The sequence below is a fragment of the Euleptes europaea genome, chromosome 6, assembly GCF_029931775.1.
Source record: "Euleptes europaea isolate rEulEur1 chromosome 6, rEulEur1.hap1, whole genome shotgun sequence".
In the NCBI taxonomy this organism is placed as follows: domain Eukaryota; kingdom Metazoa; phylum Chordata; class Lepidosauria; order Squamata; family Sphaerodactylidae; genus Euleptes; species Euleptes europaea.
This window is the reverse complement of record NC_079317.1, coordinates 17025590-17043910: the sequence shown is the minus strand read 5'-3', so window position 1 is coordinate 17043910 and position 18321 is coordinate 17025590. Positions and strand designations below refer to the sequence as shown.

At 46.3% G+C, this 18321-nt stretch overlaps 1 protein-coding gene across 1 annotated transcript in view; it reads left to right on the top strand.

The window, feature by feature from the left end:
• The window catches only part of AMN (amnion associated transmembrane protein), a 78612-nt gene extending 60830 nt beyond the window's left edge, over window positions 1–17782 (top strand). The window contains exons 8-12 of the mRNA XM_056850684.1: window positions 4222–4304; window positions 6813–6999; window positions 10139–10313; window positions 16573–16693; window positions 17672–17782. Coding sequence (XP_056706662.1) covers window positions 4222–4304; window positions 6813–6999; window positions 10139–10313; window positions 16573–16693; window positions 17672–17782 — 677 coding nt within the window. The remainder of the gene's footprint in view (window positions 1–4221; window positions 4305–6812; window positions 7000–10138; window positions 10314–16572; window positions 16694–17671) is intronic.
• The last annotated feature ends 539 nt before the right edge of the window (window positions 17783–18321 follow it).

The following is an 18321-nucleotide window of genomic DNA, read 5'->3' as shown; positions in this document are numbered from 1 at the left end:
TATAAAAGCTTTATGATCCAGCATTTATTGGGCATGGGGATTGTTGGTTAATCAAATGTACTGAAATTTACTGCTCTGTCTCACCTAGGCTTGCCAACCCTCCAGGTTGTAATTCCAACCCTCTAGGTGGGCCTGGAGTTCTCTTGGAATTACAGCTGGTCTCCAGATTACAATTCCTCCCCTTCCCAAACCCCGTCCTCCACAGGCTCCACCTAGGGTTGCCAACCTCCAGGTGGTGGCTGGAGATCAGCTATTACAACTGATCTCCAGGCGACAGAGATCAGTTCCCCTAGAGAAAATGGCCTTTTTGGAAGGTGGACTCTATGGCATACCCCAGTGAGGTCCCTCCCCTCACCAAACCCTGCCCTCATCAGACTCCATTCACAAAATTTCCAGGTATTTCCCAACCTGGAGTCATGGAGTCAGCATGGAGAGCCAGCATGGTATAGTGGTTAAGAGCAGTGGACTCTAATATGGTAAACCAGGTTTGTTTCCCCACTCCTTTACATGAAGCCTGTTGGGTGATCTTGGTCTAGTCACAGTTCTCTCTGAACTTTCTCAGCCCCACCTACCTCACAAGGTGTCTTTTGTTGTGAGGGGAAGGGAAGGTGATTGTAAGCCGCTTTGAGACTCCTTAAGGTAGAGAAAAGCAAGGTATAAAAACCAACTCTTCTTCTTCAACCTCCTCCCCAGAGGAATCCACCACCCCAACCCCACCCTGTTCAGAATGCCGCAGCAACAGTCTTCACGCCTGGTGGGATCCTCCCCCTTACATTCCCATGCATAGGGTTGCCAGCTCTGAGATGGAAAATACTTGGAGATTTTGGGAGTGGATCCTGGGGAGTGCAGGGTTTGGGGAGGGAGGGGCCTCAGCAGGGTACAATACCCTAGAGTCCACCCTCCAAAGCAAGCCATTTTCTGCAGGGAAACTGGTCTCTGTTGTCTGGAGATCAGCTGTAATGGTGGGAGATCTCCAGGCCCCACCTGAAGGCTGACAACCCTACCCATACAGCAGTCGGAAAAGAAGGCCAGGGGCTTGGCTTGCTGGAGAGGCCAGAATGGAGCATGGGCCTTTGAAGGCGTGGGGGTAGGGGTTGCCAGGTCCCTCTTCACCACCAGTGGGAGGTTTTGGGGGCAGAGCCTGAGGAGGGCGGGGGTTGAGGAGGGGAGGGACCTCCATGCCATACAGTCCAATTGCCAAAGCAACCATTTTCTCCAGGTGAACTGATCTCTATTGACTGGAGATAGGGCTGCCAGCTCCCTGTTCGCTACTGGTGGGAAGTTTTTGGGGTGGAGCCTGAGGAGGGAGGGGCTTGGGGAGGGGAGGGACTTCAATGCCATGGAGTCTAATTGCCAAAGTGGCCATTTTCTCCAGATGAACTGATCTCTACCTGGAGGTTGGCAACCCTAGCTGGAGATCAGTTGTAATAACAGGAGATCTCCAGCTAGTACCTGGAGGTTGGCAGGGGGATATGGTTGCCAACTATGAATAACTTATACCATTGGAACGGATTATCTTTGAAATATTTAAAAAGAGGACTTTTTTGCCCATAAAATGAATTATTCCATGTATATAATGTATATTGTTTAGTCACAGTTGTTAAGAATATTTGCTTCACACAGCTTGTCTTTTTTGTCTAGCACCTAATAATATTTGTATTTTGCTAACTGGCTCTGAGCATTTGTGTACCATTTACCCGTGCTAATTTCCAAACCACCAAGGTATAGGCACGGAGGTGCTTTTGTTTTGGTTTTGCTAAGTACCTGGAGGTTGGCAGGGGGATATGTTTGCCAACTCTGGGTTGAGAAATTCCTGGCTATTTGGGGAGGGTGGAGCCTAGGGAGGGTGGGGTTTGGGGAGGGAAGACTTCAGTAGGGTATAATGCCATAGAGTCCACCCACCAAAGCTGCCCTTTCGTCCAGGGGAACTGATCACTGTAGTCTAGAGATCAGCGGCAACCCTAGCAGGGGGGAGACCTTTTCCACTGGGAGTTACTGGTTAACTAAATATGCTGGGTAATCAAGAGCCTGATATACCCCTTAAGAGTATTGTGTTTTTAATTGTTACTGTGTTTTTAATGAGAGCCAGCGTGGCATAGTGGTTAAGGTGCTGGACTAAGATCTGGGTAAACCTGGTTCATTTTGGGTACCACAATTTCAGAAAGATGTAGACAAGCTGGAATGGGTCCAGGGGAGGGCAACAAAGATGGTGAGGGGTCTGGAGACCAAGTCCTATGAGGAAAGGTTGAAGGAGCTGGGCATGTTTAGCCTGAAGAGGAGAAGACTGAGAGGGGACGTGATAACCATCTTCAAATACTTGAAGGGCTGTCATATAGAGGAGGGTGCCGAGTTGTTTTCTGTTGCCCCAGAAGGTCGGACCAGAACCAATGGGTTGAAATTAAATCAAAAGAGTTTCCATCTAGACATTAGGAAGAAATTTCTAACAGTTAGAGCGGTTCCTCAGTGGACTAGGCTTCCTCGGGAGGTGATAAGCACTCCTTCCCTGGAGGTTTTTAAGCAGAGGCTGGGAAAAGTTGAGGACAGCAGGAAAAGAGGAAGACCCAACAAGAGATGGATTGACTCAATAAAGGAAGCCACAGCCTTCAATTTGCAAGATCTGAGCAAGGCTGTCAAAGATAGGACATTTTGGAGGACTTTCATTCATAGGGTCGCCATGAGTCGGAAGCGACTTGACGGCACTTAACACACACACACACACACAGATGTCCATCTGTCAGCAATGTGAGTTGATTGATTTTTCCCTGAAGGAAGGAAAACCACCTCACAAGCCTTCTGGAAAACATTATTTTAATTGCTTTCAAAGGCTTCCTCAGCAACATATGTTGACACCCCTATAAAGTGTTTGGTTTTCAGATGGTAATTAAGAATTGGGAACTCAGTCCAGAAAATCTCTTATCTTTGCCTCCCAGGTAAATTAACAGATGAGCAGCCCATATGGAGAGGAAAGAAGTGACACTAGCCCATCGGACACATTTTCATTTTACGTCTCAATTAAATGTAGATTCTGATTGTGACGGTTATAGGGGAAAAAGGAAGGCGTACGTTCTTTGGCTTTATTGCTTTTATTTGTTATTTACGAAAAGGGTTTCTAGCCTACTTTTTCGGACTCCAAATAGTGTGGGTGTAGAAATCTTTAAGAGTTAAATACATAAATTAAATTTAGTCTACCCAAAAGAGTTTGCCGGTCAGGGTTTCTTCACTACTTGCAGATCTCTCCTTCAAGGAACCTGGGGGTAATCTAAGTAGGGTTGCCAACCTCCAGGTACAAGCTGGAGATATCCTGCTATTACAACTGTTCTCCAGCCGATAGAGATCAGTTCACCTGGAGAAAATGGCTGCTTCGGCAATTGGACTCTATGGCATTGAAGTCCCTCCCACCCCCAAAACCTCCTGCTGGTGGCGAAGAGGGACCAGGTGGTGGCTGGAGATCTCTTGGGATTACGGTTGATCTGTAGGCAACAGAGATCAGTCCACCTGGAGAAAATTGCTGCTTTGGAAGGTTGACTCTATGGCATTGTACCCCACTGAAGTCCCTCCCCTCCCCAAACCCCTCCCTCCTCAGGCTCCACCCCCAAAATCTTCAGTTATTTCCCAACCTGGAGCTGGCCACCCCAATTTTCTCTACCTTTAAGGAGACTCAAGCCGGCTAACAATCACCTTCCCTTCCTCTCCCCTCAACAGACACCTTGTGAGGTAGGTGGGGCTGAGAGAGTTCAGAGAGAATTGTGTCTGGCCCAAGGTCACCCAGCAGGCTTCGTGTGGAGGAGTGGGGAAACCAACCTGGTCCAGCAGATTAGAGTCCCCTGCTCATGTGGGAGGAGCGGGGAATCAAACCTGGTTCTCCAGATAAGAGTCCTCCACTGTGAACCACTATGCCACGTTGGCTTGTCTGCAATTGCTAAATAAATTACCCTGGGTATTTATGTATGTATTTATTTACCTCAATTATACCCCACATTTGTCCCCAGTGGGGACCCAAAATGGCTTGCATCGTTCTCTTCTCCTCCATGTTATCTTCCTAACAATCCTGTGAGATAACTTTGGCTAGGAGTATGTGAGTGGCCCTAGGTCACCCCACGAGCTTGCATGGCAGAGAGTGGGGATTCGAACCCATGTCTCTCAGAGTCTAGTCTGGCGTTCTACCCACTACATACCCCAGGCTGTCATATTTCTTCTTGTCTTTCTCTGTTTCAACTGCAGGAGCCATCATTTCCCTGGAATACTCCACTGGTTTTGACATAGAACAGTATCGGAACAGAATACTTCATACTTTTCTGAGTTTGGTATGTTAGACCTATTTCCTATCATTACGCAAGGATGAGCCCCTCAACCAATCGGAAATAATTCCTTTGCGGGACAGAACCAAAATTCAGCGATTGTCATTTGTGCTCAGAACTCACAATGAAATACATGTCAATTTTTTAAACTCAGGAGACAGAAACGTCTCGTTGTGTGATCATGATGGCTGTATGGCAGCCGGCTACCATATCAAAGTTTCCAGAAACTGCTCGTCTTCTTTTAGTAGCATTAAGTTAGGTAACAATCAGTGCCGGATTTACGTATAAGCTAAACAAGCTATAGCTTAGGGCCCCACTCTCTTGGCCCCCCCCCCAAAAAAATTATGAATAAAAAATCATTTTAAGTTAGAGCTTAACCATTATTTCACTATTAATATACTTCTTAATTGTATTTCAGTTCAACAATTACTTTGATAAAATATGTGCAAATGGCTTTAGATACCTATTAGGTCCATAAATTACCATATAGCATATATTCAACACAAAAAAACAGCGACAATTTGTTGTTGACAAGAGGAACCCTGTTGTTGACAAGAGGAACCCTGACCGTGATGTCCCAGGAAAACCTGATCTTGTCGGATCTTGGAAGCTAAGCTGGGTTGGCGCTGGTTAGTACTTGGATGGGAGGCCACCAAGGAAGCCCAGGGTCACTATGCAGAGAAAGGCAGTGGCAAAACCACCTCTGTTCATCTCTTGCCTTGAAAACCCTACCGGGTTGCCATAGGTCGGAAGCGACTTGAAGGCACTTTACACACAACAGTAGTAGAAACTGGTGGGTATGTGGTTTGGCCACTACAAATGTATCCTTTTCTCTCCCACTGAAGAGAGTTTCAGAGGGTAGCCATGTCGGTCTGCAGTAGAATAGCTGGATTCACGTCCAGTAGCACCTTAGAGACCAACGGTATTTTCAGGGTATAAGCTTTCAAGAGTCAAAGTATCTGACAAAGGGATATTTGAATCTTGAAAGCTTATACCCCAAAAATCTTGTTGGTCTCTAAGGTGCTGTGTGTGTGTGTTAAATGCCGTCAAGTTGCTTCCGACTCATAGCAACCCTATGAATGAAAGTCCTCCGAACGTCCTATCTTTGACAGCCTTGCTCAGATCTTGCAAATTGAGGGTTGTGGCTTCCTTTATTGAGTCAATCCGTCTCTTGTTGGGTCTTTCTCTTTTCCTGCTGCCCTCAACGTTTCCCAGCATGACTGTCTTTTCCAGTGACTCTTGTCATCTCATGATGTGACCAAAATACGATAGCCCCAATTTAGTCATTTTAGCTTCTAGGGTCAGTTCAGGCTTGATTTGATCTATAACCCACTGATTTGTTTTTTTTTTTTTTTTTTTTTGGCAGTCCACGGTATCCGTAACACTCTCCTCCAACACTGCATTTCAAAGGAATCTATTTTCTTCCTATCAGCTTTCTTCAATGTCCAGCTTTCACACCCATACATAGTAATAGGGAATGCGATGGCATGAATTAATCTAATCTTGGTGGCCAGTGACACATCTAAGGTGCTAGTCGACTCAAATCTAGCTATCTCTCTACCAGCGTTTTCTGGATTCATGTTTAGCCAGCATCCAGAAAACATGGGGGGAAATCGCAGAAACGCGCAGGGAGAGCGAGACGACCTCTGATGGTCGGAAAGGCACACATACTTAAAGCAAAGCCCTAAAGCAGGGGGGTGACCGCAAGGGGAAAAGCCATGCATAAAAGGCCATTACCACTTTAAAAATTATATTTAGAACTTATTTTGGCAGACATTATTCCTCAGTGTATATAAATGGGAACTGAATATAGCCTAGTGATAAAACATTCTTGCCAAAAGATCCAGGATGAGTTCCTGCCATCTGTAGTTAAATGCTTCTGGGAGCTGGAGAAGGTTTTAGGGTTGCCAACCTCCAGGTAGTGGCTGGAGATCTCCTGCTATTACAACTGATCTCCAGATGATAGAGATCAGTTCACCTGGAGAAAATGGCCGCTTTGGCAATTGGACTCTATGGCATTGAAGTCCCTTCCCTCCCCATACCCTGCCCTCTTCAAGCCCCGCCCCAAAAACCTCCCACCGGTGGCAAAGAGGGACCGGGCAACCCTAGAAGGCTTCCATTTACTGCCTTCGAGACCTGCTCCCAGTCAAAGAAGACAGGTCTAGTCTAATCTCTGCCTTCCCAGAGTGAGTGACATTTATGTTTCCATCTAGACATTAGGAAGAGTTTTCTAACAGTTAGAGGACTTCCTCGGGAGCTATTAAGCTCTCCTTCCATGGAGGTTTTTAAGGGAGGCTAGATGGCCATCTGTCATCAATGCTGATCCTATGACCTTAGGGAGATGATGAGAGGGAGGGCATCTTGGGCATCTTCTGGGCATGGAGTAGGGGTCACTGGTGTGTGTGTGTGGGGGAGGTAGTTGTGAATTGTGCATTATGCAGGGGGTTGGACTAGATGACCCTGGAGGTTCCTTCCAACTCTATGATTCTATGTGTGGTTTGTATGTTTTGAAAGCCCAGGAATGCAGGTGTTCAGATGGCTATATCAAAGGTGCACGGACCTCACACTTTCCTGGGACTCTTAGCACGTAGCTCTGCATCCCTCATCCAGATTGTGCTAATGGATAACAGGACCGGATCCCAGAGTGGCAGTCATGCTGAACAGCTGGCTGAGGGCATCATGAATGATATCGCAAAATACGGTAACTCTTTCTACTCTCCTGCTGTTGCAGATCTTTGTCAGTTCACCAATAGGACTCATGCTAAATCTGTAGAACTATGGGGATGCACTTTTTATTTGCTTTTTTTTTTGCCCTGCCTATTATTTATTAGATTTATAGCCCTTCATCCTTCCTCAAGTTAGTTGAGGTAGTGTTTGCTGGAGTTCTCCCATGCAGGCGGTAACCAGGCCCAGATATGCTTAGGCCTCACCTACTAGATTACCTTGGCTGCAGCATAATGTTGCTTCTGGTAAAAAAAAAAAAAAAATGAAATTGATAGCTCTAGGAATTTCTGGAAACTCTATTATTTTATCATAGAATTTCTGGCGATAGCTAGAGCTACCCTATGTCACTTCTGGTTTTGTATTGTGATGCTACAGCTGGCATTATTTCCCCACACCCTGCTCAAAGTGGTGGTGCACAGCAGGAACTGGGGGTGCGAGGATTGCCTGCCCCAACCAGGGCCTTGGAAGCCTTGGCCTGCCTTGATGAAATGTGCAGGTATTCATTCATCTGACCTTGCACAACTTGGCATGCTTGGAGCATGCATGCCTCTTTCATGATCAGACACAGAGAGAAAGAGATACAGGAAAAACAGCCGTGTGTGTACAGGAGCATTTCCATGTACTTGGTTTGGTGCGCCGCTGCAAATCAGGACGTGCTGGGAGCAGTACAGAAAGCATTTCAGTGTTGTTACAATGTGCCGTTTTGCACGTCGTTCCACTGACGGGTGCGTTAAGCATCACTTTTAAGTTCTGCCCTTCCTGACTTCTCATTTAAGCACGGCTTGGACTAACTTGGCTGCTCTTGTCTCGCTGGGTCAAGCCTCACTGAAAGGCACTCAGAGGATGCTGGAGAAAGCTCCTGGCAATGTGGGTACTGAGAACGAACAGTTAATGATTGCATTTTGAACATGCATTTTTTCTCCATTTGGGGGCCCATGAAATTGCACCCCCTGACCTGACTTTCACCAAACTTGGGGGTTCATGTAAGGAGAGTCACCAGCCATCATGTGGCAAATTTGGTGCTTTTACCCCAAAAAACAACTTGGGGGTTCATGTAAGGAGAGTCACCAGCCATCATGTGGCAAATTTGGTGCTTTTACCCCAAAAAACAGCCCCTGTTGACATAATATCGAGCTATGTCAGAGCTGAGAATCATGGAGAGAAAATTTTCCAAGCATAAGGAAACTATTGGGAAATCTTTGCCGGGCTCTTGGGGTGGGGATGGGTTGTTGAGGTAGAGGCAGCAAATTTGCAGCATAGCTACTGGTGACTCTCCTTACAAGAACTCCCTTTTTATGGAGGCCCATTTTTCTACATTGGAAACAATGGAGAATGGATGGGGCACCCTCTTTGGGGGTGCATAAAATTGGACCCCTTGACCCAAATCTTTACCAAACTTGGCAGTTCTTCTAAGAAGAAGAAGAGTTGGTTTTTATATGCCGACTTTCTCTACCACTTAAGGAAGAATCAAACTGGCTTACAATCACCTTCCCTTCCCCTCCCCACAACGGACACCCTGTGAGGTAGGTGGGGCTGAAAGAGCTCTAAGAGAGCTGTGACTAGCCCAAGGTCACCCAGCTGGCTTCATGTGTAAGGGTGGGGAAACCAACACGGTTTACCAGATTAGCCTCTGCTGCTCATGTGGAGGAGTGTGGAATCAAACCCGGTTCTCCAGATTAGAGTCCACCGCTCCAAACCATCGCTCTTAACCACTTCACCACGCTGGCTCTAAGGAGAGTCACCTGAAGCTGCGTGGTAAATTTGGTGGCTCTACCTTAAAAAAACTGCCCCCAGAGCCCCCCAAAGATTTCCTATAGGGTTTAATAAACCCCCAAAATTTCAGATATTCGAAAAAAGCTGGGGAAAGCCCATATTGGTAGGTGGATTTGGCTTTTTTTTGGATTTTCTGGAAAATTTCAGATGTATTAAACTCGAATCTGAAAAATACCGAAAAAAATGGTGCACACTCGTATTGGCAACCCTAGGTCCAGGGCATCTCAGAGAAAAACTTCCTCCACTATGAAGCTCTGTCAGTCTCAGGCATCTGCCTCTAGTGTCCCTTAAGCAAACTCATCCAGACAGGTAGATCTGAAGCAATAATACTCCATTAGGAACTAAAAGGCAAATAAAAGAACTGACTGCACACAGGCAGGCAAGGTTAGCAATAGAGACCCCTAAGAGGTTATTTGCTTAAAAACACTAGTACAGGAGAATAAGATAAACATTGCTAGGCAACAGCGAGATAAGTGGTTCTCATGAGTGGGGCTGTGAGAATCGGCACAAACGAAAGTATACACAGGAGCTTCCAAACCCTGGGAACCAAAGACTTGACTTGTGGCCAGAACTTGGCCTGAACTCATGTCAAGAGGCTGACTGGATCTTGCGTTCAGCTGAGAACCTGACAAGCTCCTTGGAGGCGTAAGTCAAAAGCTGGGCCCCTCTTCCAAAGGTGAGCAATGTCTGAGGTTGGTAGGGAGGCACAAGACCAGCTCGAGGGTGTTGCCCTTGATATGAATTTACTCACTGCTGCTTCCGCAAGGGGCTGTGTGGCTTTTCCAAGGGGTGGTGGTGGATTTTCCAGCCCTCTCACAGCGCTAGAGAGGTTCGGCAGATCTCCTCAGTCAAGAGTATTTTTCCGATGAGCGTTCAGTGGAAGGCAAATGTTATTCCAGGCCTGAGAATTCATTTGAACTTGCTGCTATTATGGATTTGTAAGTGTTGTTATTGTATCGATTGGTTTTTGTGGGTTGTTTTTTAAGAAAATGCCGTTAGCTGCCTTGATACTTTTTTTTTTTTTAAAGCACAGGGCAAGACAGAAAGGGGACAAATGAATGAGCACATAAATATAGGGCAGTCCCATCCGTGTTCTTTCTCATTCATCGAAAGAGTGTTGAAGTGGCAGCGATGAATGGGGAGCGGGGCTGGGGAAGGTCAGCGGCTGCTCTTTCCCTCGGGGATAATTGCCACTCTCTAGCAATAGCAATTACCCTGGGGAAGAGCAAAGCAGTAGGAGAGAAGAGGAGTGACAGAGAGCCCTGTGCTATCGAAGGTTTATTTACTCCCGGCAAACAAACGGAGTAGCTGATGGGAGCGGTGATGTTTCGACCACTTTGCAGGAGAGTCCTTCGGCATCCTGAGAAGCTCCTTGCAAACCGCCACGGGCAATAACTGGAGCGCTCAAGGAGTGGAACGCCATATTGGTGCTTCTACGGCTGGCATGGTCATCGGCTTGTTCCTTATCCTCCTGCTGTCAGGAACTGTCCTGCTCCTCTACAGGAAAGGGATATTAAGGTAAGAGAGAATACCTGTGGTCAAAACCCATAGGGTTTTCAAGGCAAGAGATTGAGCAGAGGTGGTTTGCCATAGCCTGCCTCTGCGTGGCAACCCTGGACTTCATTGGTGTTCTCCCATCAAAATACTAACCATGGTTGGCCCTGGTTAGATTCTCAGATATGACGAGATTGGGCTATCCAAGTCAGGGCAAGACGATCTATAAATTAAGGGAAGTCATGCAGTACTGCCAGCATGGTGTAGCAGTTAAGAGCAGTGGTTTGGAGTGGTAGACTGTGATCTGGAGAACTAGGTTTGATTCCCCAATCTTCCACATGAGCGGCGAACACAAATCTGGTGAACTGGATTTTTGTTTCCCCACTCCTACACATGAAGCCAGCTGGGTGACCTTGGGCTAGTCACACTCTCTCAGCCCCACTTACCTCCCAGGGTGTCTGTTGTGGGGAGGGGAAGGTGATTGTAAGCTGGCTTGATTCTTCCTTAAGTGGTAGAGAAAGTCGGCATATAAAAACCAACTCCTCCTCCTCCTTCCTCCTCCTCCTCCTCGACCTCGTCCTTCTCCTACCATTTCTGACTGCACATGGGAAAACCACGTCAGGACACCCTCCATGTCAAAAATACTCCCTGCCCATAAAAAAAAACCTAGCACACCAGGTGAAAGCAGACTAATTTTCCATGGGTTCTTCACACAAAGCAGCCTAACAGCCCAGCCTAGCCAGATCTCATCAGAGCTTGGAAGCTAACCAGGCAACAGTTAGAACTTGGATGGGGGGCCACCAAGGAAGTCCGGGGTTGCTATTCTGAGGCAGGCAACGGCAAACCACTTCTGCTCATCTCTTGCCTTGAAAACCCCATGGTCCTGCGCTCTCGGTGAGTCGGTTATGACAGCGCAAATTATTATTTATTCTTCACACACCCCGAGCAACGCTGAGTGTTGTCTGGCACTCACTGAACCTGTGATTCTCCTCTTTGGGTTCAGTATATCTACAGTAAGTACTTCTTATGAGGTTGGAGAAAAACTGCCTAAATGGTAGTCCACATTTTTGTAAACGTTGATGTAGCAAAACGCCTCCAAGGCTGTACTAGAGCTCATCTTGAGATTCAGAAGGGCTAAAACCACAATTCCCCTCACCCTGACTTTTTCTGCTAAAACTGGATTCCTTAATAGTCACTCAGTCAATAGTCAGCCATGAAGGAGCTAGAAAAGATTCTTCAGTGTAAGGATGTGTCACTGGCAACCAAGATCATGTTAATTCAAAACGCAGTGTTCCCCATTACTATGTATTGGTGTGAAAGTTGGACAATGAAGAAAGCTGACAGGAAGAAGGTTGATTCCTTTGAAATGTGGTGTTGGAGGAGAGTTTTACAGATATCATGGACTGCCAAAAAGACAAATCAGTGAGTTCTAGATCAAATCAAGCCTGAACGCTCCCTAGAAGCTAAAATGATTATTGTACTTTGGTCACATTATGAGAAAGACCAGAGTCACTGGAAAAGACAATAATGCTAAGAAACGTTTAAAGCATCAGGGAAAGAGGAAGACTCGACATGAGATGGATAGACTCCATCAAGGAAGCCTCGGCAATCAGTTTGCAAGACCTGAACAAGGCTGTTAATGGTAGGATGTCTTGGGGGGGGGGGCTGTTAATTTATTGTGTCATCATAAGTTGGAAGCAAGTCAACGGCACTTAACACGCACACACTCAGGACTGCCGTCCAGTTCGGACACACAGCACTGACTTTGTTCTGTAATGATGGATGGCAACCATTGGCTGGTGACAGTGGCGGATCTACTATGAAACTAATGAAGCTTAAGTTTCAGGTCCCCTAATCCTGGAGGGGCCCTGAAGCAACTTTTTTTTTAATGAGTGGATTTTTCAACAAAATCGATGGCGTTTTTAAAGTGTTTTTTATTAAAATAAGGCTATTTTAGTGATAGAATCATAAGCCAATGGGTTGAAGTACTTAATATTGACCTTAGAATATGCTCGAATACCCATTTCATATGGCTTGCAGCGCTTGAACCCCCAGCTGTATGGGTTTGCTGAGCTCTCCAGAATCTATTCATAGCCTTCATTTTGGCAGCTGGATCCTCGAATCCTTCGTTGGCGCATGGCTTAATAGTTCTGTAGCTCAGCCCTTAGGCTAGAGCCAATTGGAACCATAACAAGACATATGAATTCTCAATTCAGGCTGCACTCATCTTGCTTGTGTGTTTTAACATCAAAAATCAGATTTTCACCTCTCTATCCTAACGAGCACCTCTGATGACCTTCTTCCTCTCTATTAGAGAATGAACCAATACATCTGCCATACAACAGCCCCACTGAAAAAGATAACAGTGGTTATCTAGACCTCGTTGCTGGTGGGAAGGGGCTCACTGTATGGCCCATTTTCCGGGCTCCACCCCACCACCCTGTTCTCCGCCATTTGGTTCTTGAGGTCCTTGCAAGGGCAGCAAGGTCCTTTAGACCGTGTTGGATGTTGCCCTATTGTTGCTGGTTGCGAAGGGGGCCCCTTAACAGCCCAAGCTCAAGGTTTCCAAAAATGTATGTCCGCCACTGGCTAGTGGACCAAATCACAGAGATCCACCAGTTGGTTCACTATGTCCATACATCCACAGAAGCCTTTTAGGCAGGGTGCTGTTTGATTTCAAGCCTAGGCCCAGATTTCAGCATCCTGGGAATCCGCACCTACATTGTCCAAAGAAGCAAGTTACTACTCTTGAAGACTTGGAGCATCAGCTTTATAATATATGGATAATGGGATGCTTCCTGAAAACTAGATTGCAAGGAGTACGCATGAACACACATGGAGCTGCCTTATACTGAATCAGACCCTTGGTCCATCAGTCAGTATTGTATACTCAGACTGGCAGCAGCTCTCCAAGGTCTCAGGTAGAGGTCTTTCACATCACCTACTTGCCTAGTCCGTTGAAGTGGAGATGCCGGGGCTTGAACCTGGGACCTTCTGCATGCAAAGCAGATGCTCTAGCATAGTGTTAAGACACGATAGTGCTATTCCTACTACTGATATTTTTGGAAAAGGTAAAAAGCCTGGAAGAAAGAAGAGGGGAATAAAACCCAACCTAAAAACAGAAGCTGGGTACCTAAGGTTGGGTGGAAAGGAAATATATATATGTGTGTGTGTGTGTGTGTGTGTGTGTATAAATATTGAAATTATAATTTATTATATTAATTTATACACTGCTTTACTAGCTTGATACCTGCACACATAGTATATGAGAGACATATACTAACCAGTATTACAACTAGAACCTATCTGACCAGATGTTTGAGTAATTGGGAATAGATTTTACAAACTATGCACGTACCTGGTTGGGTTTGAACTGTTTGTATATGTATTTATTAATTTATTTCTGTAAATGTGTGCAGTCTTAACAAGGGCTTTAATTAACCACTGATGAAGGCCCTATAGGCTGAAACGCGTTTGGTATGTGGTTACAGTTATCAACTTCAGGAAATGCCATTGTGCTATTTTAATGCTTTTAAATAATTTTAACCTTTAGCCCTTCTAATAAATTATATTTTCAGTATTTATACACAGAAAGGTAAAAAGCCTGCCAGAGGCAAGGGGAGAGGGAAGTATTTGGCGCAAGGGGAAAGCACGCAGAGAATTTGTGCGGACGTTCTGTTGCCTCCATGAATGCCTTTCCATTTGCAGCAGTGAGGAGAGCAAAATGGGGGATTGCCTTGGTGTGGAAAGCAAGCGCTCCCTCGCATCTTTCAGCACCTCTCTGTGACAGTGGGAGGGGTGAGGGGGCGAGATGGTGGGAGCTTGCTGAATCAGCCCCATACTGACCTGTCGCTGGTCCCTGATCTGCAGTCTCGGAGGACCACATCAACACATGCTGCAGATCTTGCGTAGGCGTAATCCTGTTTGTGGCTATGCGTGCCTCTGGCGAGCTTCCAGGCGCAGCCCCCGACACTCCTCCTGCGCGCTCCCCAGGGTAATCTACGCTCTCTCGGTGTGTTCCACCAGCTGGCGAGCCGACGCTCCGTGCTCCCTGTGCTCGGGCTGTTCCCGTTCATTAAGCGCTAGTCTTTTTCCACCAGGCAGCAAAACTCTTGGGCTTGGCTTGTATTCCTTGCCGGTGTCGGGATGACTAGCGTTTCCTAGCAATAAAAGAGTAGCATTGTTTAATTTCTAAATAAAACGACAAAAATCCATTGGCCGATAATACAGTGTTCTTCCTCAGCGGGGATGGGTGGCTTTGCAAACTGGCCATGCCTTTGAGACAAAGGATGTGGTGATGGCTGCCAAATTGGAAGGCTTTATTAGGGGAGCGGACATGTTCCTGGAGGAGAGTGGTATTCATGGCTACTAGTAAAAATGGATGGGGCCCTGACCTGGATGGCCCAGGCTAGCCTAATCTTGTCAGATCTCAGAAGCTAAGCAGGGTGAGCCCTGGTTAGTATTTGGATGGGAGACCACCAAGGCATACCAGGGTTGCTGTGCAGAGGAAGGCACTGGCAAACCATCTCTGTTAGTCTCTTGCCATGAAAACCCCAAAAGGGGTCGCCATAAGTCGGCTGCGACTTGACGGCACTTTATACACACACACACACAGTAAAAATGGATACTAGTTATGATGCATACCTGTTGTCTCCAGTATCAGAGGAGCATGCCCATTACAGGCAGGACAATGATGCTGTAGTCGTCTTGTTTGTGGGCTCCCGAGAGGCACCTGGTTGGCCGCTGTGGGAACAGACTGCTGGACTTGATGGGCTTGGGTCTGATCCAGCATGGCCTTTCTTATGTTCTTATGAAAGCAGATTACAGAGAGATCACCAAAACTCAGAACCAAACCTGGTACCTGGGGCAGGGTTACCTGATCAGCCATCCTGGGGTGGTGATCACTGAACTCAGCTTACTTCATCGATTTGTTTACTGGCTAAGTGGTGGCAGAGAGAGTGAGAAAGCAGCCAGCAAGCCCTCTAGCAAGATTTCAGGCTTCATCCATTGCTCTTCCCATGGTAACTGATCATGGCTGAGGCATAATCTGTGGGTTTCAAGATTCCTTGGGCAAACACAGGGTATACTGTCCATTAAAAACAACAAGCTCCTTTGGGGACTGTAGTTCTGCGATAGGGATTCTCAGTGGTGTTACCAAACTACACTTCCCAAGATTCTTTGGGGGAAGCCATAGTGGCTAAAGCTAATGCTGACTTAAAATGGGGGTGGGGAAAACATGGGGCATATATTTCCATCATCCCACCACTACTTTCTGGCCATTTTTTTGTGTTGCACATGTTGCAGAAAAGCTTGCAAGGGAAAGAGGTTGTGGCTCAGTGACAGGGCATCCGCTTTGCATGCAGTAAGTCCCCAGTTCAGTCCCCGGCTTCTCCTGCTCAAAGGATCAGGGAGCAGGTGATTTACCTCCCTGAAAAGCTGCTGCCAGTCAGAGTAGACAAGTCCAATGGTCAATGGTCTGTCCCATTGGTCTTACTCAACAGAAGGCAGCTTCATGGAGCGGGGAAGATGGGTGCATCAGACTAGTTTCCAAACCAACCAAACCATAATTTGGGTAATCCAAGCAAATGCATGTCCCTTTGACAGTATTGCAGTGCAGAAGATCTGCATTCAGATGTACTCAGATTCATTCAGATCTGCATTTCCTAGGTTGTGTGCATACACACCATCTTCCCACCTGCATCTTTCTCCATGTGGAGAGAGGCTCTTAGTCCCAGTACATTATGTTAGCCACACCCTTTTACAGACCTTTCGATTAGGGATGCCAGCCACCAGGTGGGACCTGGGGATCCCCTGGAATTACAGCTCATCTCCAGACTACAGAGACCAGTTCCCCTGGAGAAAATGGATGCTTTGGAGGGCAGACTCTGTGGCATTGTACCCCACTGAGGTGCCTGTCCTCCCCAGGCTCCATCCCCAGATCTCATGAACACATGAAGCTGCCTTATACTGAATCAGACCCTTGGTCCATTGAAGTCAGTATGGTCTACTCAGACCAGCGGTCTCAGGTAGAGGTCTTTCACATCACCTGCTTGCCTAGTCCCTTGAACTGGAGAAGCCGGGGATTGAACCTTCTGCATGCAAAGCAGATGCTCTACCACTGAGCCACGGCCCCTCCAAGCGTTTCCCAACCTGGATCTGGCAAGCCTATTTTTTAATTCAAGACCCACTGGGGGAATGAATGAACCCGCTTGCAGGAACAGCATTGCAAGCGCTCTTGCACATTTCCTATCACTAGGCTAATTTAATGGGTCTCTTCTCTTAGATCTTTCCCCTGTGTGCATTTGCTGTCCCGGTGGAAACGGATGAATGACCTGGATTCGTTGGGAGAAGCCATGGACAAAGGCTTTGATAATCCCATGTTCGACACGCCATCTAGCCTTGCGGTAAATGCTTTGTTTTCTGTATCTTTTTTCATCCGGACTCAACAGTGGCTTGCTTCCACATAGTGTGTTTTCTCTCAGAGAGAGGGAGAGAGAGAGAGAAAGAGCACTGCCATATAAACCAGCTGAGAGCTAAACCTTGGCCGCCAATGCCATTTTAGAAGCCCATCCCCTTTGAGCTCCATCCTTCCCAATCATCCCCACCCAATCTCCAGGAATTTCCCAAGCTGGAGTTGGCAAGGCAACCCTACATTCAAATTAACATGATGAATACATATTTCCCGTTCTTACATCACATGGTCCTGGCTCAGCTAGAGAATTCTAAACTCACACACACACACACACACACACACACAGTTTTGGAGAAAAACTAAAATTGGACAACAGTTAATGGAGCATTAGTTAATTTGCATGCATATCATGGATATGCAAAATACATTTAGAGTACAGATTTCAGGTTTCCTTAATGAAAAAATGGGATATCACTGTTTTGGTGTAGTGGTTAACAGCAGTAGTTTGGAGCGGTGCAGTCTGATCTGGAGAACCAGGTTTGATTCCCCACTCCTCCACAAGAGCTGCAGACGCTAATCTTGTGAACTGGGTTTGTTTCCCCACATGAAGCCAGCTCGGTGACCTTGGACTAGTCACACTCTCTCAACCTCACCTACCTCACAGGGTGTCTGTTGTGGGGAGGGGGAGGGAAGGTGATTGTAAGCCGGTTTGAGTCTCCCTTAAGTGGTAGAGAAAGTCGGCGTATAAAAAACCAACACTTCTTCTTCTTCTTCTTCTTCTTCTTCTTCTTCTTCTTCTTCTTCTTCTTCTTCACTTTGTATGAGCAGCTTGGAGAACAGGTTTATGGAATGTGACATACATACTGTGCATCAACAGCATGGAATCATCTGAGCCTGTTAAGATCAGTTGTATCTTCAAACATTTAAGGCCTCTCTCCTTGCATTAAACTCTTTGGTCTCTCTCTTCTAGGCTTTGGATAGTGCGTGTTCCAGGGAGGAGACGCTGAAGGAGATGGGGAGCAAAAACACCCAGGTTTATTACATCAATCCTTTATATGATGAAACGGAACTTAGAGCTTAAAAGCAAAGCCGTCCAATGAAGACAAACCAGCAAATTGCTCCTCTGCCTCTCCTCACTTGCAATTTTATCTCAATAGGGAGGTCCCATCCACCAGGAAGACTGTAAGAATATCCCATTCATTTAAGTGGCCTTGAGCAGAAGAACTCCCTAATGGATTGTGCTTGATATCAGTTTGCCATTTGCCTTTCTCAAAATATTTGGTAATCTTATTAAGGGAAGACTAAAATCAGTTCTCGTGCAGCGCTCAGGAATGAAACAGGTTGCAAGTCCCTTTGTTATCATTTCTGGAATTCACCCCAATCCAGCAGGAATTCTTGTCACAATAAAAGATTTGTTTTGCATCACAGGTGCACAGCTGTTTGTTCCCAATACTCTCGACCCTCAAAAGATAAGAGTGGGCACTGTTTTAATGTTTTAAATATTTTGATGCCTTGATTTTGTCACCTTGGGGACCCTATTTGGGTGGAAAGGTAGCATATAAATGTTTTAAATTTTTTTAAAAAGGTCTTTATGATCCAAGATCTTTTAATCCCTTTTAT